The 25,347-nt window shown below is 38.8% G+C and overlaps 1 protein-coding gene across 6 annotated transcripts in view; it reads right to left on the bottom strand.

The window, feature by feature from the left end:
* LOC135712718 (calpain-A-like) overlaps positions 1-25,347 on the bottom strand; it is a 111,962-nt gene that overhangs the window by 37,923 nt on the left and 48,692 nt on the right. Inside the window, exon 1 of one of the 6 annotated variants that reach the window (XM_065235738.1) lies at positions 7,346-7,494. The exons of the other annotated variants lie outside the window; for them this stretch is intronic. Coding sequence (XP_065091810.1) covers positions 7,346-7,456 — 111 coding nt within the window. The 5' untranslated portion in view covers positions 7,457-7,494. Of the gene's footprint in view, positions 1-7,345; positions 7,495-25,347 lie in introns of those variants that run through there. 6 annotated transcript variants of the gene reach the window in all.

The raw sequence follows: 25,347 nt of genomic DNA on the forward strand, positions 1-25,347 counted from the left end.
ATTAGCTCCAATTGCACACTCAACAATAATAGAGCCATCTTTACCATTCCTAAAATTACTGATTTTGTGTGTTTTTGGATCCAACTGAGTTTTCAAAAACTTACGAGTATCTTCGCAAGCTTGTTTGGACTCTTTTGGTTTGATCACAATGACCGGACGAGTCTTACGATTACTCTGTTTGTTACTGTTACTGTTAATGTTACTGTTACTGTTAATGTTACTGTTACTGTTAATGTTACTATTACTGTTACTAATATTTTTACTTTTACTTGCATGACTAGATCTTTTTACAACATCCGCAAAACTCGCATTTTCTTGAAAAACATCATCAGTCGAATCGTTGTCACTATTTTGAAATTTACGTTTTTTGCGTCTGGGATTTCGGTCCGATTCAGAATGAACCGTCCTAGATGCACCATTCGTTGCAGCTAAATTTTTTTCCGTACTAATTTCAAAACATGAACTAGTCATCGTATTCCATTTCTCACTAATTAATTTTTCAAAGCAACTTAAAGAATCGTTCATATTTTGTTGCATTTTTTCCATGCCAATTCTCAACGCGTTGTCTATCTGAGCAGCAACGTTGTTTCGTATACCAGTGATAGAGTCAGCAACAGAAGACAATTGCTTCATTGCTTCCCCCAGCATTTTGGTATCCGAAACCGATACATTCTGCTCGTCACAACTCTGATCTGACAGACAATTACTACACTTGAATAGAACATTTGCATTATCTGTGATAAGTTTTGCCTGAGTCCGCGTGAGTGTAGTGCACTTGCAATGAAATACACGAGCACACTTACCCACACAGATAACCGGCAAATCACTTACCAAAATCCCCAAATTACATATTGCACACTCAGCCATATATATCACCTATACACATAAACTTTACATGCAACAAGTGTTTTCGTAAAAAAAATCCAGTGAAAATAGTGTTTCAATTTGTGTTGCCGAAAATAGTCTGTCATGCCGAAGCCGTCATTTCCCCTATACCAACAATTGAAAAAGTACTATCAACTTTTATAATCAAAACGTTGATTATTCTTTCCTCACCAATCGAAGGTAAATTATCAGCATCAATGGATAGGGGAAACTTTCCATAACCTAAAGATGGTGTTAGTTTGCGTATGCAAGCCTTGAGTCACGAGCAGTCTTGTAAGCGGTCACCGTAGTCGACACATTTTCTGTGCTAATCGACTGCCTTTGCTTCCGACGCTTGTAAAATAAGCTATCAAATTACAGTACCAAACTAAAATGTCATATGACAGGCTCTGTCATACGACACTGTCACCGAAGACCGTCACGAATGTATGTATTTTAGTTTTTCTCATAATAAGAGCAGCTGATATTGTACTTGTGTGAATTCGGAAAATAGCAAACAACGATGTCCTAGTAATAACATAACTGATCAGAAATGGTTTAATTTACACCAAATTGAGGAATAAGAACTAAATCACATCATATGATAGTTATTTGATAATTTTATTGTGTAAGAGAGACGACGGTAGAGCATGAGAGTACGAATACAAACAGACTGTCGCCCACGACAACGAAGCGAGTGTAGTAAAAAACGTCAACAGTTTCAACCCCTGGTCACGAGAAAACGGTTTCCGAAGTTTTGGTCGCAATAGCTGATGTGCTCTTTTCTGTTGTTGGTCGTAATTTTCTCGATTGGTTCCGCTATTCGACAGCTCAATTGGTTCCCGAGATTCTATTCGCCAGACTATGAATATAGCGACTATAAGAACAACTGGTGCAAGTTTGATCAAAGTAGTCGATCGTGTTCAGAAATAACGTCAAATGGAACTCGAAAGAAGAAAAATATTGTACACAAACACCTGGAAAATCCGGAGTGGTTCAGTTCCAAGCTGGCTAAGGTGCTGAAGATGCCGAAAACAACAGTTTTTCGAGTGCTCAAAACCTACAAGGAAACCCTGAGTGTGGAAAGGAATCAGCGGACCTACGAAAAAACTGGAACCAGGGATCGTCAGCTGCGCAGCAAGGTGTTGAGGTGCGTCAAAGCCAACCCCGGCCTTCGATCCGAGATGTGGCCAGAAGGTACAACGCCAACCTTCAAACGGTGCGGAACATCCTTGCCAGGGAAGGATCAAGCCGTACAAAGCCAGTAAACATCCGAACCGGCACATGAAGCTGAATTCCGTGACCAAAAAGCGTACAAGGCTTTTGTACGACCGTGTTTTGACGAAACACAAGGCTGCACTTTGATCGATAACGAAACGTACGTCTAACTCGATTTTGTAGCGTGTATTGCCATTTATTCGCAAGCATAGGGGCAAAGTCATCTTCTTTCTAACTTTATATTTTCAATTCACTATTGAACTTTTCTTGAATAAAGGTGAGGTATGTAGAAAAGACCTATTAAACTTTTCTGCTAATTATGTTCTTTGTTTAGACTCAAATGTTTATAAAACTCTACGGAGCCGATTAATAAAGATATATTTTATGAAAAAAATGGCGACTCAATGGTGTATTCTGCCTGGGAAACCAGGAATCCCCAGGGAATTTTCTTTTTCCTGAAAAAAAATCTGGAACTCTCAGGGAAATTCATCATTACTCAGGGAATTGTCAAATCCTCCTACTAAGGATTATTTCATAGTAAATAGGTAATTCATTTTATTATAAAAATATTTAATTTTCCTCGAATTTTTCTTTTACTCATTGAACTTCATAGTCCAATAACCAAATAAATTTTATAAATTCTGAAGTTTGAATTGTTTTTTTTTTCAGGTTCTGGACCATCTAAATTTTTGTCAAATTTTTGTTTGATATTCTGGACTCAAAAATAGTTATGCTTTGTGAAATTTTCCAGGATTTTTGAACAATGATGATGTACATTGAATATTTCCCAGGATCACAGATTTGAAGAAAAAAATCAAGATAATTTTCAAGCGATCATGGAATTGATGATAACTTCTAAGGATTGCATTTCAAGGGAGCTTTGGCGGAGGTACTGTTAGCAACACATCAAGTCAAATCTGCTTTCAAGGTAGTTCTGTGGAACGCCAGATTCCATGTGAAACCTGTGGAGAATACCATGATAGTTCTGAGTAGCATGCTTGGCATACACAGTTTTAGTCACGAACTGCTCATTTGCTAATAACTTTGCACACAGTTGACGAAACATAGTTATTTTTGAAGCAGTAGATAGAATAGAGTTTAAGCCTGTTATTCATACGTAAAAAAGTAGATTTTAATTCTCGTAATAAACTGTATTTTTTTTGCGTTGTAAAAATGAAGTGAGAAATGCTTGCTGCACATCTCTGACTTTAACTGTAAAAGTTCATTGGTTTTGACTGAAATGATAAGATTTACCTATTGCTGGTAAATCTATAAAGCTATGTCCATTTAGAATCCGGAATAATAAAATCATCTGTTTCTCGGTAACGGATTGACGAACAAATAAGGTTAATACATCAAAACAAACGTAATTCACTGTACTTTTAGGAAAAACTATCAATACAAATCATTTCTCTTCGTTTATAATGAAAATTCGCACTATCTTCTTTATTCCTCCCATCAAACGCTGCACACCTCCGGAGTCAACTTCCTTGGCACATTTGTTCCACACTTTTCTTAAGCTTCCGCTTCATTATTGCCCTAAATCTTTCGATGGGCCGGAACTGCGGGCAGTTGGGTGGATTTATGTTTTTATCGATGAAATCTACGTTATTATGATGACTTCCCGGCTGTAGTGGCAACTCGCCAAATCTGGCCAACACTTCAGGGACCTTTATGTGCTTTAATGAAAGGTAGTACGTGGTTTTTGAGGCATTCTTCCTTGTACAGCTTCGAGTCCATCGTCTTATTCGTCACGAACACTTTGGTCTTTGCTCCGCAGCTGCATATTCCTTGCCAAATCATCAGTTTTTTGGAAAATTTGTCCATAAAAACAAACTTAAACTTTGCAGGAACATCTCCTCGTGCCGTCGCCATGTAGAATTTTTGGCCAGGAAGCTGTCCGAAATCCATTTTGACGTAGGTTTCATCGTCGATGAGCAGGCATCCTTGGTACTTCGTCAAAACCTGCTGGTAAAATTTCCGAGCTCAAGTTTTGGTGACGAAACTTTGCTTCAACGTTCTGTTTGGTTGCTTGCTGGCTCGATAAGAACGATATCCTGCTAGCAAACGAATTCTTCGAACGGTACTACGAGCAGCAGTGTATTTTTGTGCGATTTCATTATTTGATAGTCCAGGGTTTGCTCTGGCGGTTCTCAACACCTTCTGGTTCAGCTTGCTGTCATATGTTCCACTACGACGCTTACCTTGAGGCACTCGATCCACGCTCTTTCGCTCCCTGCAACGTTTGAGCACATCATACACGGTTGATTTGGCGATTTTCAACGCTTTTGCGATTTTTATTGCGGACCACGTTGGATTATCAACTTGGGTATGCAGAATTTTTCTCTCCTTTCGGCTTCCATCTGGAATAATTTTTGACTCACTGCACGAAACACCGTGAAATTTATACCACAGAAAATGGGCGCCTAGATGGACAAACCGCTGTAAAATAATTCTTGCAGCGGTCACTTTCCGTGCCACTGCAACACAATAAGTGTTTCCGGACACTGGACAGAACTTTAGTATACTAAGATCTTTATCTATCAATTACTTGAAATAAAAACAACTTTCAACAACTGAGTGAAAAGTTATTAACAAATGAGCAGCTGGTGTGTACAAATGTGCATGTCAAGCATGCTGAGTAGAATTTCAAGTACACCCTGATTAGGATTCAAAGGAAATTTTTAATGAAATTTCAGAGACAATTCAAAGGAACATCCGTGGAATTTTTGAATACATTCAATGAAGTTTATGAAAAAGAAAATAAAAAAAAAAATCCGGAGCATAATTCCATGGAAATCTTCGGAGAAAACTTTGGATGTTCGCTGAAAAGAGGGTTGCAATTTAAATTCGCGAATTTAACAGGATAATTTCAAAGGAATCAGGAAAAGAATTGAATTCTAGACAAATTTTGAGGAGAAATTTAAGGAATATGTGAGAGGGAAATCTAAATTTAATTCAACGGAGATTCTGAGAATAATCCAAAGGAACGTTAATTTCAAGGTAGTTCTGAGGAAAATTCCAAAACAATTGAATTCCGAGCATAGTTCCAATGACATTTTGAGAAAAATTCGAAGGAAATTTTAAAGAGGGTTTTTTTTTTAAATTCCGGCGATAATTTTTAGATGTTTCAAAGAGTTCCAATGGAATTCTGAGCAGAACTTAAAAGGAACTCATAGAATAATTCCATGGAAATTTCGGGAGAATACAAAGTGAATGCTGAAGAGCCCTGCCCTTTGGTTCAGTGAACATTGTTATGTTGATTGTGATATTGTGATCAGAAGAGCTGGGATAGACACGAGTGGCGCGATCTTCAGGAAGTCTATCCAGCTTCTTGACTTGGCCGATGACAGCGACATCGTGGCACGGATCTTTGAGACGATGGCGGAAACGTACAGCAGACTGAAGACTGATGCTAGACGGATTGGACTTGCCGTCAACGCATCAAAGACAAAATACATCAAAGGAAGAGGTTCTAGGGAAGACAATGTTAGCCTCCCACCCCGAGTTCAGATTGACGGTGACGAAATCGAGGTGGTCAATGAGTTCGTGTATTTGGGCTCACTGGTGACCGCCGAAAATGATACCAGCAGAGAAATTAAAAGACGCATTATGGCAGGGAATCGTGCCTTCTTTGGACTCCAGAGGACGCTCCGGTCGAAAAAAATTCGCTGCCGCACGAAGTTTATTGTATACAAGACGCTGATTAGACCGGTGGTCCTCCACGGCCACGAGCCCTGGACTATGCTTGGTGTTTTCGAACGGAAGGTGTTGCGTAACATCTACGGTGGAATACAGATGGATGACGGAACGTGGAGGAGGCGAATGAACCACGAATTGCACCAGCTGCTGCGAGAACCATCCATCTTCCACGTGCCCATTGTGAGATTAAGATTAACAAGAAGAAGATGAACAAGAAGAGGCACGCATCGGGCAAGGTGGATCCACCAAGTATAAGGCAACCTGTGGACCCTTCGCAGACTACGAGGCTGGCGAAGCGTGGCCATGGATCGAATAGAGTGGTGACGACTTCTTCGGACAGCAGAGGACAACAAGACCTTAGCCTGATTGGTAAGGTAAGAAAGTAATTCATACTCTTCAAAAATTTAGGAACTCAGCGATGAGTAAATTTGCCTCATTTTTTTCTGTGGAAAAACATGACGCAAATTTATTATCGCTGAGTTCCTGCACTTTTGGGTTGATCTCATTCGCCGTGCAAACGTGATTTCGATCAAAAGTGACATTTTCGTACAACAATTTTTGTTCTTGCCTGAATGATCCGATAATTGTTTATTTACTATTATAATAGCCAGCCATTAATTACCCGTAATCGCATTTCAGTCCCATATTTGTTTGATTCCCTATCCATATGGGACTATTATGCGATTTTGGGTAGTTAATTTTTTATGATAATTTTAACAATCTGTAAAGCTCCCTTAGCTCAGTCGGTAAAGGTGCAGCTACAAAGCAAAACCATGCTGAAGGTGACTGGGTTCAATTCCCGGTCCGGTCTAGGAATTTTTCGGGTTGGAAAATTTCTCGACTTCCCTGGGCATAAAAGTATGATTGGACTTGCCACACAATTATACCAATGCAAAAATGGTACAGGCATCGAAAGCTCTCAATTAATAACTGTGGAAGTGCATCTAGAACACTAAGTTGAGAGCACGCTATAAGCTAATATGCGATATGCAATAAGCTTGAAATGCGAAGAAGAAGAAGAAGAAGAAAGCTGAATAAAGCTAGAAAGTTACCAAACAAATGAGCAGCTAAAACGCTTTCATTATTTATCGAATTTTGCAACATTGTACATACAGAACAAAGATGGATACCATAACATAAAAGTTTGACTTCGTCCACTGGGCATCATTACTACATAGATGTGATAAGCACAACTGAACCGTGGCCAGATGGGAATAAACACAAAGCAGCACCACATATTTATTTCAATGGTGCTAATACATAACACTTTTGAAAAATTATGTGATCGCAGAGATATATTGCACATATTGTGAAAAAAAAGGTTAACAAAATTAAATCCAAGACCGCAAGTGAATGTGCAACAAAAGAATAAAGAGCGCTTTCAAATTTGTTATCACCAAAGTAAAAAGCGGCTTATTTCCCCAACAGACGATAACAGTATGTATGTGACAACAAATTTTGATTTATCACTGAATTTATGCCAACAGGTCATTCTGATTCCAAACAAAATATTATCATTGAAATTGCCGGAACTAGCAGAAACCCTCCCTCCACCACTCACATGTTTGAACTTTCTTATCGACGGAAGCACGTTACGCACCGCCGACGTAACACTTTCAAGGGTTTCTTGAACCTCCATTTCCGCGATGGTCTCTCCTTCCGGTAGGGTCATCTTCCCACCACACCACACTATTCCATATGCTTCAATTACCAATCCTTCAATATTTACTCGACCGGATCCAGTCCGGGATTCCTTTCTCCAAACAACAAACCACTCCTGCTTTGGCACCTTCCACGGGCAAACTGACGAGCATCGAAGCCAAGCTCCTGCGATGGAAGTGCTGAGGGCAGAGCGGCGTGGATGGATGGAGCGATAATCAAAACTAAACCATACTTGATCCATAAGACCAAATCCTCCGTTGCGTTGGATAGGGAGATTTACTCGCACCCAAAGATAGCCAGTAGACGAATGGGTGGAAGACAGCAGGGTAGGTCATGTTATCATCACTATGATTGCAGGATGTTGATCGCAAAAGTGACCCACCGACTATTTAGGAAATTTGTTAAATCGGGTTTTGCGATTGAAATGAGACATTTTAGCCAATTCAGTACAAACTGAATCATGGTTTGTCATGGAGACGCGCCTTCCTATGTGCAGCAATTTACGATTCGCTTTTTCCAAACGCTCCCTGTTTGTTGGCGAATTTGTATTGTGTTGTGGAGGGCTGTTGGCGCTGTTGCTATAGTTGTCACTGCCGTCGCACAGAGGGGTATATCTTGTAATCTAGCTGGCCAAAAGTCGATTTTCAAAATTACCCTAAACTGCTGCATTGCATACCTAATCTAAGTAACATTGACACACAGATCGGTTAAAGAAGCTTTTATCTATCATCTAATACGACAAACACAACAAGAAACGGTTATGTGCTCAAGTTATTAACGAAATAGAAAGTCGACGAAAAGAATCTATCAATGTTACTTAGGACCTAATGCAATGCTCAGCTTGAATTCTCTATACTTTTTATATCTTATTTAAAGCTCACAACGCTGTGGTATCGCGTGGTAGGCGTGGTTATCAAAAAACAAAATGGATGAAGAGAATCGATCAAAGCAGATAGGACCTTTTGAAGCGTTCATCGAGAAATTTGCCTTGATCAAACAGGTATGGATCATTCTCAGTCTAGCGTTCGACCAACGCGATTCAGTTTTTTTCGTTCCGTTCACAGTAACCCGTTTAAAGAGTGCTCAATTCCAAAGTGAACAAGTATTAGTGCTTCATGCAGCCAGCGACCGAGATGGTTTTATTGCAGGTGGGCAGGAGCTCACGGTCTCCCAGTGTTGGTGAGTTCTTTGCCGTTAATGTTCACGAAAAGTTCACTATTTTGCCATACAGAAAATCAAAACAAAACAACGTATGGGCGTATTTGGACAGCTTTTGACCAGTTTCATACGACCGGAAGGTGTATTCTGGTCACAAATTCCGTGCCAAACTGATTTTCTAAGCAATTTATCAACATTTGATATGAATTTCGCTAATAAACACTACGAGCATTTCTTATAGCAAAACTTGTCATAACAAAATGGGCATAGTTAATTTTAGTAAACAAACTAACACTTCTTCCTTGAGTGTCACTTTTGTATTAAGCGCCTAGCATCGTCACCACCTCCACACGATGTGTGCTAGCGTGTCAAGATAAGTGGAAGATAGCAGTTTCGGTTTTTGGTTTTGTTTATATTTTTGTTTTGTTCGTCTTCCTGTGCGACTAGTTTTATTTTCGTTCCCCTTTCTCTGTGTTGAGGTAAATCCAGTGCTGCGTGCTGTCAACAATGTCAATGGACTTTAGATATAAGGCTCTCCACGAGACAGTTGCGATCAGCTGACTTTTTTGTTTACCAAGAACTTTTGACAGATCACAGTAGAACTGACAGTTCACTCTCATATGAATTTCTGCTTTGTTTATGTTTACATTCAACACCGTTAACACCAGATCATTCACACACTCTTAATTTCTAGTTGTCAGTTCCACTGAGAAACGTCTCTTGGATCACTGTCCATAGGAATATCACTAGAGAAAAGATAAAAATCTTACTTTTATCTAAAAAAATAAACCATTTCGTGTAACCGTTGCAGTGTTTTAATAGTACCGATGAGTTTTCAAAAGATCAGAATTCGATTAGCTGGTGTATATGAGAAATATTTGCCGCTGAACTTTGAATATCAGTACGTTCCATACGATGTCAATGTCATTTGCACACTGACATTGAGGCGAGTGACATTGATATTGGAGCTGTTTGGGCTGATACTGACATCAAGGAGTTAGTGAAAATCAGCATTTTGCAGGTATTGATATTGATATTTTGCAGCACTGGGTAAATCTGTTGCGGTGGTCCAGTGGCGTCTCGTCCATATGTGCACCTCGTGCACTGCACAGTCTCAAATTTTCAAAAAGTAAAATTTATATTTCATAAAAATTAAGAGGCAAAAATGTAATACTCAATTGAAACCATTTTTGTCCGCCCTATTTATTGGTTTCATATGGATAATAACTGAATTATCCACCACATCACTGGATAGTAGCTGAATTGTTTACCAAATCGCTGCTCAACCTCCGTTTTACCCACCACTGAAAGAAATGTACGTAAAACAGGGATTTTACCACGTGCACTAAGAGAAGAGGTGACAATACGGGGGCGAAAATGAACCACTTTTCTGTCAAACGTGAACCAGCTCCTAATTGGCCGATTTCATGTGCGTAAGATAGAGATAGAGCTAGATAAAGATAGAGATAGAGATAGAAATAAAAGAGGAAGAAGCCAATTGTCACCTCTTCCTCTTAGCACGTGCAGACAACACTCTTTTTGGACTTCTATAGCGAATGAGCGACACAAAACAAACAAGGAAAATATGCCTTCGTTCTACCAAAGCCACCGCATGCTTAGTTCTCCCAGTCTGAGCACTTATGCTTGTGCACCAGAAACGCTCGTATTTACAACCAGATCAGTTGTAAAGGGTGATACGGTCAAAATTTGGTCAATATCAACTTGATGTATTTCTTTCAATTTTGCATTTAAAAAACCTGAACACCCCTCATTTTGAAGGTGTGTGTGTGTAGAATGTTGCTCCTATTTTGATTTTGGAATTCACTCTTCAGTTGTCAAAATGCCGTCCAAGCAAGAAGAGCAGCGTATCAAAATTTTGCTCGCGCATCGCGAAAATCCGAGCTACTCGCACGCAAAGTTGGCAAAATCGCTAAAAGTTGCCAAATCAACCGTTACAAATGTAATTAAAGTGTTTGGGGAACGTTTGTCGACAGCCAGGAAGTCTGGATCGGGGGGAAATCGAAAACCGGAAGCCGCTGAGACGACAAAGAGAGTTGCCGGTAGTTTCAAGCGAAACCCTAACCTCTCTCTCCGAGATGCCGCAAATAAGCTGGGTGTATCGTCTACAACCGTGCATCGAGCCAAAAAACGAGCCGGACTATCGACTTACAAGAAGGTAGTGACTCCAATTCGCGATGATAAACAAAATACGACGGCCAAAATGCGATCCCGGAGGCTGTACACGACGATGCTGACGAAGTTTGACTGCGTGGTAATGGACGACGAAACCTACGTCAAAGCCGACTACAAGCAGCTTCCGGGACAGGAGTTTTATACGGCAAAAGGAAGGGGAAAGGTAGCAGATGTTTTCAAGCACATGAAACTGTCAAAGTTCGCAAAGAAATATCTGGTTTGGCAAGCCATCTGTACCTGTGGCTTGAAAAGCAGCATTTTCATAGCTTCCGGGACTGTCAACCAAGAAATTTACGTGAAAGAGTGTTTGAATAAACGTCTGCTGCCTTTCCTGAAGAAACACGGTTGTTCCGTACTGTTTTGGCCGGATTTGGCATCTTGCCATTACGGTAAAAAGGCCATGGAGTGGTACGCCGCCAACAACGTGCAGGTGGTTCCCAAGGACAAGAACCCTCCCAACACGCCAGAGCTCCGCCCAATTGAGAAATACTGGGCTATTGTCAAGCGGAACCTAAAGAAGACCAAAAAAACTGCTAAGGGCGAGCAGCAGTTCAAGGCAAACTGGCTTTCTGCGGCGAAGAAGGTGGACAAGGTGGCTGTACAAAATCTGATGGCAGGGGTCAAGCGTAAGGCCTGGCAATTCGGATTTGGAAAAGCGGAAGCCTAACTGAATATTTTTCCTGAATTTTATACTAATTGAACTTGAAAAAGAAATTTAATTTGATTTTTTAAATAAACGATTTCACCGATTTACACGCGTTTTCCCTTGACCAAATTTTGACCGTATCACCCTTTATATGTATTGAAGTCCCGTAAGCATAATTGCCGCTGTGTTAGTGTTTATTTTGTGCACTTCTATCTTTGCACAGTTTAAAGAGAAGAGAATAAATTGGCACTTATAGGCTACGTCGCATTTGAGTTTCTCTCTGAATTGATCGAATCTTGGAGAGCCGTCATTCGTTGTATACCTACCTACACGCACACATAGAATTTTTAAATTTTTAAATTTTCTCACTACCATCATGTACCATGTCTGCATTTCATTCAGTAGCCTCAGAGCATTGATGGAATATTGTTCATAGCATAGTGCAAAATTAAATAAGAATCATACACATGAGACTTAAAAAGAAAATCAATGTTTCTATGCAAGAGTAAGCCAAACTGGTAGCAGAACTGTTTCCCATCATCATTTCGTTTATTTTTTATGCAGATACCCCCGTCGAAAGATTTGTATCCCATTTTTTTTATTAAAGGGCGAACACGAAATTATTGCGACACCCAAAATGTCATGCCAATTTTCTTATAATGTTTAGAATCAAACCAAAATTTTAGGGTAGTTTTATACATATATTTACTTCAAAAATCAAAAGAAAAGTTAATCGATGGAGCCTTGAGTGTAAAATTGAACGAATTTTCGCTTGATGCCCTCCATCAAAGTCTTTACAGTGTCATCCGGTACCAGTTTCTCAGTTTTTTTTTTCCATTTTCTTAACATGTCCTTCTCGTCTTTGACTGTCTTCTTGCTCTTCCGAAGTTCCCGCTTCATTATTGCCCAGTACTGCTCCACCGGGCGCAGCTCCGGACAGTTTGGCGGATTCATGTCCTTTGGAACAAAATGGACAGAATTGGCCTCATACCACTCCAGGACACTTTTAGAATAATGGCATGATGCCAAATCTGGCCAAAATAGCGGAGCTTCGTCGTGCTGCTGCAAGAACGGCAAAAGGCGCTTCTCGAGGCACTCAGATTTGTAGATCTCGCCATTTACTGTGCCCTTTGTCACGAAAGGCTCACTCCTCAGTCCGCAAGAGCAGATGGCCTGCCAAATGAGATATTTGGAGGCGAACTTCGACATTTTCTTCTTCTTAAATTTGTCGTCCACATCGAACTTGCTCTTGCCGGTGAAAAACTCCAACCCCGGAATTTGCTTAAAATCGGCTTTTATATACGTTTCGTCGTCCATCACACAGCAGCCCGTGCCCGATTTTTAGCCGTCGATTGTTGCCGCTCATCGCGGTTTGGGAAGTTCTGTACCTTGTATGTATGTAGTCCAGCTCTCTTCTTTGCATTCTGGACGTAGCTCTGCGACATGCCGATCTTTTTAGCCAAATCACGGCTTGAGACGTTGGGATTTGCTTTAATCATCCGCTTCACCTTTCCCTCCGTCTTTTTGTTCTCCGGTCCCGGTTTTCTTCCAGCGCCTTTGCCGTGGTCCAACTTCAACCGCTCCTGGAACCGCTTCAACACTGTGGAGACTGTTGATTGGTGAATGTTCAACATTTTTCCCAACTGCCGGTGCGACAGGTCAGGAAATTCCAGGTGTTTGGAAAGAATTTGTTCTCTCAACTCGCGTTGGTTCACCTCCATTTTCGTTGAATCGAAAAACACGACTTTGAGTTTGACAGCATGTACACAATACACATCAATGAGAAAGTGTGCAAAATTTGGTTGATTTTTACCCAATGGTAAAAAAGTTATGCCCTGTTGAATGTGTCGCAATAATTTCGTGTTCGCCCTTTATGCATCAAAATTGGCTTCTACTGTTACAGACAAAATATAAATAAACTAGGTGCACAACTAGTGAATTTTCTCACGTGACACCACTGGGTGGTACACATGAGTGCCCGCAATGGATATTTTAGGCGATGGCGGGGGGATCTCACTCTTCGAAGATGATTCTCTAATGGAACTTTGATCTTCTGGTGGTGATGATTAAACCACCAATAAGTACACCGGAGCGTATCCAAAGGTTAAAAGATCTCCACAGCCCCCTTCTCCACCAGCTCCTCCTTTGCTCCCTGCTCAACCCGTTCCCCCGAGATTATCACCTGCAACTCCTCCCCCCCCCCTCCACTCTAAGGTTCTACCCAGAAGACTCGTAAGGTCTTTCCAACGCAAACAACGCATATTTCGAAGGATCTGATTAAACGGTTTTCAGTCGTGATCGAGATTTTGAAGGTAAGACCAAATAAACTGCGCGTTACAGTTAACGATCGTGTACGGGTAGTTGTTACCGAAGCGAGTATGACTCACGATGATTTCCTAAAAGGCGGGGTGGGTGTCTTCAAGAACCCTCATCTCCCGAAAATTAAAATACTAGACTGCATTCAAATGCATTCAGTGTCCCCCGGTGGAACGAAGAAGACCTACTCGTTTTCGGACGCGTTTCGTGTGACCTTCGCCGGGTCAGTACTAACAGATTACGTCGCGAATGGGAGGATCCGGTTACCTGTGCGCTTGTTTGTACCAAAGATAATGAACTGCACAAAATGTAAGCGACTAGGGCTCACTGCGACCTTCTATGGTAACAAGCAGTGTTCGGAAAAACTCAAAAACTCAAATCTCATGCATGAGTTTATGCGCCTTTGAGTTTTGCCTTGTAAAATTCAACGTCGCAAAAATCACCGATGAGTTTTCAGGTTCAAAAATTCATTGCTTTATATTTTGGCTTTATTCATTGTTATTACTATTGTTTGTGCATCAGGGGTTGGACAATTAACACAACATGCATAGGAATGATATTAATTGACGTTTGAGTGGTTTTTATGAGTTTAAAGCTGGAATGATTTTTCGGCGTTGTGAGTGCGTGAATATGCATGAGAACCTCAAGCGTGAATTTTGTTTGCCGCATTCGCACGCGAGTTTATTCTCGCACGGAGGCTCAATGAATGAGATTTGAGAATGATTTTCCGAACACTGGTAACAAGCCACGCTGTGATCAATATGGAGGGAAACATACGGAGGGTTCTTGTCGTGCCGCCCTAAAATGTTCTTATTGTATGGAAATTCCGCTTTCGCTGATTTTTCAAAGTACAAACAGCAGGGAGAAAAAACTCCAGCGGTCTTTGAAGGCTCCGATTTCCCCTGTGTAGTAACCCTTTCGACCTTCTCTCAGATGATGACCAGGACTCTGACCCTAATGTTGCCGCGGGAAGTCATTTCAGGAGGCCTCTAGTAATGAAACTCGAGTTATCTTCAAGAAACCAGGAAGTAGCGGTAATGTTCCGAAAGCCCCTTCCACCAGGTTTCAAATCATTTGATTTTGATAGGAACTTTCCGCGACTTCCAGGTTATTCCAAGGCAGCAGATGTTTCAGTTCCACAGCCAGGACAACATGAAGCTGTTTTCAAGTTTTCTGTAATTATGGATACCATTCTCAAAATATCGAATGTGTCTGACTCCATGAGGAACCTTATTGTTTTAATGATTCCAATGTTGAAAACTCGTTTGGAAGAAATTTACTTCTAAATGGCTATTGCTTTCGTCAATCAAAATTACTAACGTTTAAGAGTGCGGTAGTATTTCGTCTGTCCGTGTATCGATTTTAGTATCTATTCTCTCATCGTTGTCCCTTCCCAAGCCCCTCTTTTTATGTTTCGTTGCAGTTGTAAACAACCATCAGTCATCTCGAGAGAGTCAGTGCACTGCATCTACCATGGTCAATCATTATTCCAAAGAAAGTTTACACATTCTGTAATATTCTGTGGTGGCATCTATTGATCATTAATGGCAGATAGCAAGCTGAGCAATGCATTAGGTATGAAAGCTTTTAGTGAAAAAAATGACTGCGATTATCTGCGATCTTTCGACATCTTGTAACATAAAAATGTTAAGTCAATATAGATAAGTCTTACACAAAACGAACAAGAATGCTTTTCCTGACCTCAAACTTTGCATTAAATTTTAAAGATCGTTTTTGTTTTGCTAGTAATGAAAATTTGTGTATACAATGTGATCAAAAAAGGGCAGGCCTTGTATTTAGAAGAGGTTGCCTTCAAAATGGATTTTTTTTTTAAACTTGAATCGTGTTAACAACTTTTTGTATTGCCGCTTATGGTCAAAATGTTACTTATTAATTGAAGTTGTTAACCATTATAAGTAGAAATGCTTTGAATTTTTTTTATGTTGAATCCTTATTAGTTAGAGCGATAAAAAAATATTTTGAAAATAATTGGGAGGACATCATTTTTAATGTAAAATTCACGACTTTGTAAGGAATCATGAAAAGCTATCTTTAGTTAGATCAAAAATACAGAAAGAAACACTGGTTTTTGAAGCAAAATGTAGCCTAAAATATTAACTTAAAATATTATCAATTTTCTCGAGTGTTTTCTTTCAAGGTACATTGTTTTATTTTGTTGCTCTCAACACTTCGTCGTTGCTGTCAAAACTTAATCAAAAAATCACTTTTCAATGTAAATTTTCTCTAGAGAAAAAAACTTCTCTAGAAGCAGACCCTTCCTCCCAAAACATGACTATATAATAAAGGAGCGATTTTGACATGTTCGGGTGATTTAATAGTTTTGACCATCTACAATGAAAAAATACCCCACTGTGCGTCATCGATGTCGTCCATGCTGGATCGTTTATATCATTTCACAGTGACGGCATTAGAGTTTTTTTATGTGAAGGAGGTAGGTCGTTATCACTCTTTCCACATAACCCCCATTTCTATCGTACATGCAAAGGACATTCATTGCATTGTACATAATCACCGATGGACATACTGAGCTGACCGGAACTGAATACACAGGAAAAGAAACCATATTGAACAGTATTCATAATCGAGATGGATTTTTTTTTAAATTTTATTCTGATGGTGGACAGTCCAAAACAATTCAAAAGCTGTATTAGAAGTGCACGTTTCCGTCAAATCGTTTTGGTGTTTTCGGCGTGCTTTTTTCTTGGTTCATATGGAAAAAATTCACCCAATACACCAAAACAATTAGATGGTCACTCGCACTTGAGCAGTTTCAGGCCCAATAGTGAAAAAATGATTTTTTGTAAATTTTTAAGAGTCGGTTTATTATATTCCAAAACCTTAGAAGTGAATTTTTCGTGCCAAAAATTAATAATTTTTTTTAATAGACCATTTTGAAAAAAAAAAATGGAAAATTGAAAAAAGCTGAATTTTAGCAGATATGTGAATGATTAAAATAAAAAACCATATAAAAACCCATAAAAAACAATTATGCAAAGTTTCATGTAAATCGGAGAAAGTCGAGATTGATTCGTCATTGGGTTTGGAACTGCTCACTTTGAGCATACTTTTCGATAAGTGTAAACGCGCTTATTTGTACAGTTTAATCAGAGATTCGAAGTGAGAAGGAAATCTCCTTTCGCCCGTCCATATACACACCTCGTTCACCGGTGTACATGTCCAGGTTAGCTTCACAGGGAATCCCTCTCGTACGACACGTATAACCTGTCCGTATTTCCCCAGGACCAACGCTAGATCATGATCCTCGCTCGTATAAAATTTTGCTCCCCGCAGGCAACATACGGATTCATCTTAGCAGATCCAACCGTATAATTCATCACAGCTGTTTCTACATCATTAACACCTCCAACGTGAACTTAATGATCCACTGAAATCCGGTAAGTTGCTTCCATCTCAACACCATTCGCATCCAGTGTGTTTGCGGAATCGGCATTTTCTCCCCTGGTAGGCCTCGCACTTCCATCTTAATAGTTAAAACAAAGAGTATTGTTCACTTATATACCCTTCAAATCAAATTGTATTTGCTTCCATCGGTAACGTCAACACATCGACCAAGCAGCTGCCAATTAAAAAAGCACACAGAAATAATAGTTCTAGCGGTTATGTAATCGCCACTAGGCAGCTGAGAGCGAACTCATACTGAAGTTCCAAAATCGTTTTCGAACGCTGAAACACATAACGATTTTGTCTCATCGTGGTGTGATAGAGAAGGATTAAACATAAATCCTTCTAAAACTACTATCGTGCCATTTACGCGAAGGAAGACATTTTCATTACACAACATAAGATTGAAAGGCACACTTTTGGAACTTTCTAATGCTGTCAAACATCTTGGAGTAATCCTTGATAGTAAACTTAATTGGAATATGCATCTAGAGCAGGCAATAAACAAAGCTACTAATGCTCTATGGATATGCAAAAGAACATTCGGTAAACAGTGGGGACTGGAACCGAAAATGATCCATTGGATTTACTCGGCAATTGTGAAACCCAGGATTACTTATGGTGCAAAAACAAAAGAGAGTGGTGCTCAGAGAAAGTTAGAAAAACTCCAAAGGTTAACGCAACTCTCTCAATAACAGGTGCAATGAGAAGTACACCATCGAAGGCATTGGATGCTTTGCTTTATATGCTGCCATTGCATCAATTTGTACAATTAGAAGCCGAAAAGTGTGCTCTAAGGATTACAAGGTCAGTGAAACTCTTTGAAGGAGACCTTAGAGGACATCTACGGATTCTAAAAACTGTTAATATCAACTCTCTAGTAAGGAACAACGAAGACTGGATGGAGAAAAGATACAATTTCAATCGACTTTTTCAAGTAGTTGACCCTGGGCGTAATTCATGGCAGTTTGGTGGCCCGGTTCTTCGTCCAGGATCGATTGTTTTTTATACAGATGGTTCAAGATTGAGCAATCAAGTGGGAGCAGGAGTAACTGGCCCAGGGATAGAAATATCGGTTCCTATGGGCAGATGGCCAACTGTGAAATCCAAGCAATGTTAGAGTGTTCCATTATATGTTTGCGTAGAAACTATAAGACTTCAAAAATATGCGTCATGTCCGACAGTCAAGCTGCTCTAAATGCTTTAAAGTCGGCGACATGTACATCAAAACTTGTCAAGTCAACTTATATTGGATTCCTGGTCATTGCGGGATTGACGGAAATGAAAGAGCTGATGCACTAGCAAGACTCGGATCTTCTCATAAGCTCATCGGGCCAGAGCCCTTTTGTGGCTTATCGGCTGCATCTCTTAGAATGGAGCTAAAAGCGTGGGAATCTTCAAAAGTGGAGGAAAACTGGAAGAACACTTCTATTGCTAGGCAGTCGAAGCGATTCATTAATCCAAACATTTCTGTGACCCACAAAATCCTGGAACTTTCTAAGAAAGATCTTAGTAAATATGCAGGTCTTATAACAGGTCATTTTCCGAGCCGTTATCACTTGAAGCTGATTGGAAAACTTCAAGATGATGTATGTCGCTTCTGTGGCATAGAAAAGGAAGACTAGGAACATTTGATATGCCACTGTCCGGCAATTTTCAATTAAAGGCGCAAGTTCTTCGACAAGGGGCTGATAGAACCCTTTGACATTTGGAGAACAACTCCCAGTACGGCCGCGCACTTTATTCGAAGTATAATGCCGTGCTGGGATAATGATATTAGTCAAACGATGGCGATCACTCCTGATAATAGAGATACGGCATCTTGATACAGCTAAAGAAAAAAAAATCGGGAATATTTCACAATAGACCCGACAAGAAAAAAAACGATAGGAAGGAAATCCAGGAAAAAAATGCTACCTACACACAAGTTCTGGAAACTTTCTACAAGTACATACAGGCATTCAATAAACTTCGTAGAAGTGCAGAGCATTTTGAAAACTTCACGAAATATTGTAGATGTTCAGTAAACTTTTTTGAGCTTCATCAAACTTTTCTCGACCTTCAGAGAAATTTAGTTAATTTTGTAGAAAATAATGGAATTTCGGTAGAGCTTGTACATGTCGAAAAAACTGTCAATTTAGATTTCAAAACAACTGTATCAGGAATCAAAAGTGAATACTTCCATCATGAATCACCGAAACTTTCGACAAGCTACTGGGAAAAGTTATATATAGATCTACACGATTCCTTGAGTTCTGAAAATTTCTGTTCGGAACTCAATTCTGCATATTTCTCTGAAGACCTTTAGACTTCCCTGAAGTTTTGTTTGTGTTCTCTGGTAAAATATTTTTAAAGATCAACAAACTTTCCTGAAGATCTACAATATTCTCGGTAGTTCTGCCGATTTCTTTCAAGTTCTGTGTGTTCTTCCATAAGTTCTGCAAATTTCTCAAAAAATCTACAAAGTTCCTTATAAGAGATGAACTAGCCTATGGCTTAAAATCTCTCAAATAAAGATAAAAAAAAACAAAGTTCCTGAATCCCTGAAGATTTTCTCTGATGTTCACTAGATTTCTACGAACTTTTAGAAAGTTCTGTATTTTGCTCTGTAGATTGTCATGATTCAATGAATATCTGCAAATTTCTTTGAACATCCACAAAATTCCCTAAAATATTAAGAGTTTTAGGAAGTTCTCTGAAGATCTACTAACTTTTCTGGAGTTGTGCAAACATCTCTAAAGATAAGCGAACTTCCCTGAAGTTCTGTAAAATTCTCTTAAATTCCAAGAACAGCAATAAAATTCTGAAAATTTATTTGAACATCTGCAGATTTTTCAGTAGATTTACGATATACCTTCGAAACTTTTCTGAAGTTCCTAAAATTTCTTTGAAGTTCTGTTAAGTTTTCTGAAGTACTGAATGTCTGCAGATCACCGAATTTCTCTAAAGTTCTGTAAATTTATTTGTGGATTCTTGGATTTCCATAAAGTTGTGCAGATTTATCTGAAATTCTTTGAAATACCCCAAAGCTCTACAAATTATCTGAAAATATTTTATAAAATATTTATATTTTATGAAAGTTTTAAAATTTCTCTGACGATTCACGACTTTCTCTGAAGTTGTGTAAATACTAAAGATCAGCGAACTTTCCTGAAGTTCTGTGAGTTTGGCTGAAGTTTTGTAAATTTTTCAAAAATGTACGAACTTCCTGAAGTTCTACAGACTTCTCTTAAGCTCTATGTACTTATCTGAAGTTCTTCAGATCTATATATTTCCAACTTCCATGGAGTAATTCAAAATTTTGGACTTTCGTACTTCGCTGCTATTTGTTTTTGGAATTGAATTTTTCTGAAGATCTCACATTTTTCTGAAACTGTGAAGCTTTCTGAACCACTGAATGTCTCTGAAGATTTGCAAAATTTCGTGCAGTTCTGCAGACTTCTCTTAATATTTACTCTTCTGAAGTTCTGCAAATATCTTTAAAGCTCTGTAAAGTTGTCTGAATCTCCGTAGTTCTATTCTCAAGATCTACGAAAACAACAACCTTGAGGCTCAATAAATTTCTTTGTAGATCTGCAAACTTCTCTGAAGTTTTGTAAATTTCTCTGTAGGTTCTCGGGCTACCTTGAAGATCTGAAAATTTTCCTAAAGATCTTCAAAATTACCTGAAATTCTCAAAATTTATCTGAAATAATTTGAGCTTTCTTGAAGTTTTAAATGTCTCTCTCAAGATCTACAAATTTCTCAGAAATCGTATGAGTATTTAAAAAAACGGCAAACTTCTCTGAAGTTCTTGAAATTTCTTTGAAGACCCATTAAAATTGCTGAAATTCTAAAAATTTATCAGAAAATCTGCACACTTTCTTGAAGATCTTCAAATTTATCTGAAGATCTATGACCATTCTTGTGATTTTTTTTAGAAGTTCTGTAAATTTTTGCAAAGTTCTGTAGCTTTGTTCTGAAGACCTACGAACTTTCCTGATGTTCAATAATTTTTCAGTAGCAGTGGCGTCTCGTCCATATGTGCACCTCGTGCACTGCACAGTCTCGAATTTTCAAAAAGTAAAATTTATATTTCATAAATTTTAAGAGGCAAAAATTTAATGCTCAATTAAATCCATTTTTGTCCCTCTATTTATTGGTTTCATATGGATAGTAGCTGAATTGTCCACTAAATCACTGGATAGTAGCTGAATTGCTTACCACATTGCTGCTCAACCTCGGTTTTAAACGCCACTGAAAGAAAAGTAAGTAAAAGTTTTCACGTACGGGTACGCTGGGATTTTACCACGTGCAGACAACTCATTTTGGGCTTCTATGGCGTGGCGAATGAGCGACACAAAACAAGCAAGGAAAATATGCCTTCGTTCTACCAAAGCCACCGCATGCTTAGTTCTCCCAGTCTGAGCACTTTTGCTTGTGCACCAGAAACGCTCGTATTTACAACCAGATCAGATCAGTTGTATATGTATTGAAGTCCCGTAAGCATAATTGCAGATGTGTTAGTGTTTATTTTGTGCACTTCTATCTTTGCACAGTTTAAAGAGAAGAGAATAAACTGGCACGTATAGGCAACGTAGCATTTGAGTTTCTCTCTGAATTGATTGAATCTTGGAGAGCCGTCATTCGTTGTATACCTACCTACACGCACATATCGAATTTTTAAATTTTCTCACTACCTGACTGCATTTTATTCAGTAGCCTCAGCGCGTTGATGGAATATTGTTCATAACATAGCGCAAAATTAAATAGGAATCATGGAACAGGATATTGTTGATGACCTCCTGAAAAGACCGTTTGCCAGAAGATCCATGAAGGAAAAAATGCTTATTGCGAGAATGGACGTCCCACGACCAAAGTTGGACAACTTGAAAACGGCATGTAAAAGAAATGGTAAAATCATAACGCAGAACTTTGCCGAAAATGGACGAGTGGAAATTGTTGGTTGTGTCATGCTCGAGGAAATTGCGTGGGAAGTGGAGCATTTTGAGGAAATCGCAATTGGCGTCAACTCTACGCTACTACTTAGGAAACGGTGAGTAACGATGACAAATATCATAAACATGAGACTTAAAAAGAAAATCAATGTTTCTATGCAAGAGTAAGCGAAACTGGTAGCAGAACTGTTTCCCATCATCATTTCGTTTATTTTTTATGCAGGTACCCCCGTAGAAAGATTTGTATCCCATTTTTTATTCTGCATCAAAATTGGCTTCTACTGTAACAGACAAAATATAAATAAAATATGTGCACAACTAGTGAGTTTTCTCACGAGACGCCACTGTTCAGTAGATCTCCAAACTTCGGTGAAATTCATTATGATAGGAACTGCAAACTTTAATATCGATTTGCTTTCATTTTGTTAACCGACTTTACTCGGGGTGTTACCGAAGCATTTTTTTTAAATAGACATGCCCTTTAATAAACTACACGGCAAGAGAAGTAAGTTTTCTTCCCAAACGACGCTCAATTCAAGCATCAAATGCTATCAATAAATAATTCCGAACAAACCTTCTTAAACTTTTTAACATACGGAAGAAACTTCACGATATCGGCAATAGACCGGAAACAAACAACCTCCGGATTTTCACTACCTTTCGACGATTTCTTTCGGTCCTCACACTGGGAATCTCCTCTCAAACTGATCCCATCATCACAATCGTCAATGCTGCTCTCGTCAAACCTCCTCGCGGGCGCCCGCTCCTGTTTACTGACGAAGCTAATTGTACAATTATCCAATTCATCGTAGTCGGTAATTTCCAAATCGTTATCCATTTTTCATACAATCTAATAATCTATTACGTCACGCTCGCGCTTCTAATCAGAACAAAAAAAAATCGACCCGTTTAAAACGATCCAACTTTCAGTACTGATTGCATTGGGGGTTAAAAAATTGCACGTGATAATCATATTGCAAAGCATTGGAATTTTTCGCGTGTCTAATGGTTACAAACGGCTCTTCCTATCTTTCCTCGTCAAACTTGAAATAGCGACTTTGAAACAGGTAACCTTTCCGCACGGTAGGATGCACCTAAAGTTGGTATTGAAAAGTTGATACAGGATTATCCTATTTGCCCGGGCGTGTTTAAAATAATCACCAGCGGCATGAGTCCTTCGTCAAAAAAATAATTTTCCCCACCAACACAGGCGTCGTTGGTTGGTGTCCATAGTCCCAGTGATAACAAACCAGGCTCGGGAATCAATTGCTACATAATTGGGAAGGATGAAGAGAGTTATGTCCAATTGTCTGTGGCAAATGCACCGCCTTGCAAGTTTGGAATCGTATCCTAGGCAACACTACCGGGCCGGAATAAATAACGGGATACTACTGCAATACCTACCTAGATAGTACCTAGATGATGGCACGTCCTGTTGCACATTGTGTTCGACACATTGATACAGACGCGGGTGATAGATATTTGCAGGTTCTTCTTCCTCGCGTTGTATTACGCTCTTACATGAGCTTTTGTCTACTCTCAACGTTGTATTATTTGAAGCACTTCCAAAGTTATTGATTGAGTACTTTCTATGTCGACTTATGCTAAAATGTGTATATTATGTGGCAAGCACAATGATCCTCTATGCCCAAGGAAGTCGAGAAAATCTCGACAATACTCGGTGATATTCAAAATTCGGCATTGGTCACTCATTTTAGCTAACAATCATCTTGACGATCAATTATCAATGACAATGTTGTCAGTAACGAACATGTGCAGATTTTGTTATTAACTAAATTTGTAACGAAATTAAATGACTTGAACAACACAACATATGGAGCCGTTAAAGTGAAGAAGCATCTACGTCCTGTACTGCTTGGATAACAATAATGTGACACAGAATGCACGAAATTACGCTTTTTGTTGCCAGGGGAATATTTGTCATTGACGAAAAATCAATGAGATTTTGACGAAGGTTTTCAATGACAATGACAAATCTCAGCAATGGATCGGACCGGTAATCTGTCCCACCGCCTCCGGCTTGGTAATGCCATATTACCGCACCTTAACTAACTAGGCTATCTAAGGCCCCACAAGGCGATATTTGTAGATTTCGATAGCTGAATTGCAGTACAATTGCTTGTAAAATACTGATTATATACCTGTGTGTATTCAATTGATAGAGCACTAGGTATTGTTTTATGGTTAATATTATTGAATTAATTATTGAATTTAACCCTTATCAATAGCTTCATCACCAAGATGTACACTAGACTGATGCAAAATTTGAAATTTTTGATCCACAGTGCTCAATCGGTTCCAAATCAGGTCCTGATTAACCATCCAAAATTGAAACTAATTTGGTTAGAAACTGACTTGGCATAACTTCAAATGGTTTGTGGAAATTACTATGGGTAAACCAAACTTTTTGTTCATTGCCTTCTAGCCTTTTTTCCATATTGCACTGTTAAAAAGTTATTTAGCAATTCTTATGGGAAATCTAAGCGACAGCTTTGCAGAAGATAGTTTGTCAGCCAAACGTAAAATTAAATAGTTATTAATTGTTTAAGAGATTGATAATCTTATGGCATGCTCAATTGATTTTGAGATAGATATGAACAAAAAAAAAATGGATTTCCTATAGTAATTTCTATACAAACTTCATAAGCTTTAATAAATTAGTTCAAATTTTGGGAAGCTAACCCCATTTGGAACCGTTTGAGCAACGTGGAGCGAAAATTTCAAGCTTTGCTTCAGTCTAATGTACACCATTCATGTCAGCCTTCTGTGTATTGGGAAAAATATGTTTGTACATTTATATCTAAATTGATAAAATAAATATATTTCAAAGAACAAACACTACTTTATATTGAAACGAGGAATTTTAAGAATCAAGACTGTATTTCCGTGCAAAAGCAGTTAAGTTAAACTGAAAACTTCAGGGTGGCAACTGAATATCCATTTCTAAATTCCAGGTTTTTCCTGGTTCGAAAATTTCCCGGTTTCATAAATCATGTTTTTAGCTAGTAATTGGAAATTTGTTTTAAAAATATTTAAATGCTTCTATCGATTTGATTGAAAACTAGTCCAAACATTTTAAATCAATAAAAATTCAAACCGTTTTACCAGACAACATTTACAACAATCATTTTGATCTCAGCGTGATTATGCATTCAGATAAATAATACAAAAGCATTTTAAATCAACTATGTTCTAATAATAATCATT

The sequence above is a fragment of the Ochlerotatus camptorhynchus genome, unplaced genomic scaffold, assembly GCF_037179485.1.
Source record: "Ochlerotatus camptorhynchus isolate MF236.1 unplaced genomic scaffold, CSIRO-AGI_Acam_v1.1 ptg000503l, whole genome shotgun sequence".
Taxonomy (NCBI): domain Eukaryota; kingdom Metazoa; phylum Arthropoda; class Insecta; order Diptera; family Culicidae; genus Ochlerotatus; species Ochlerotatus camptorhynchus.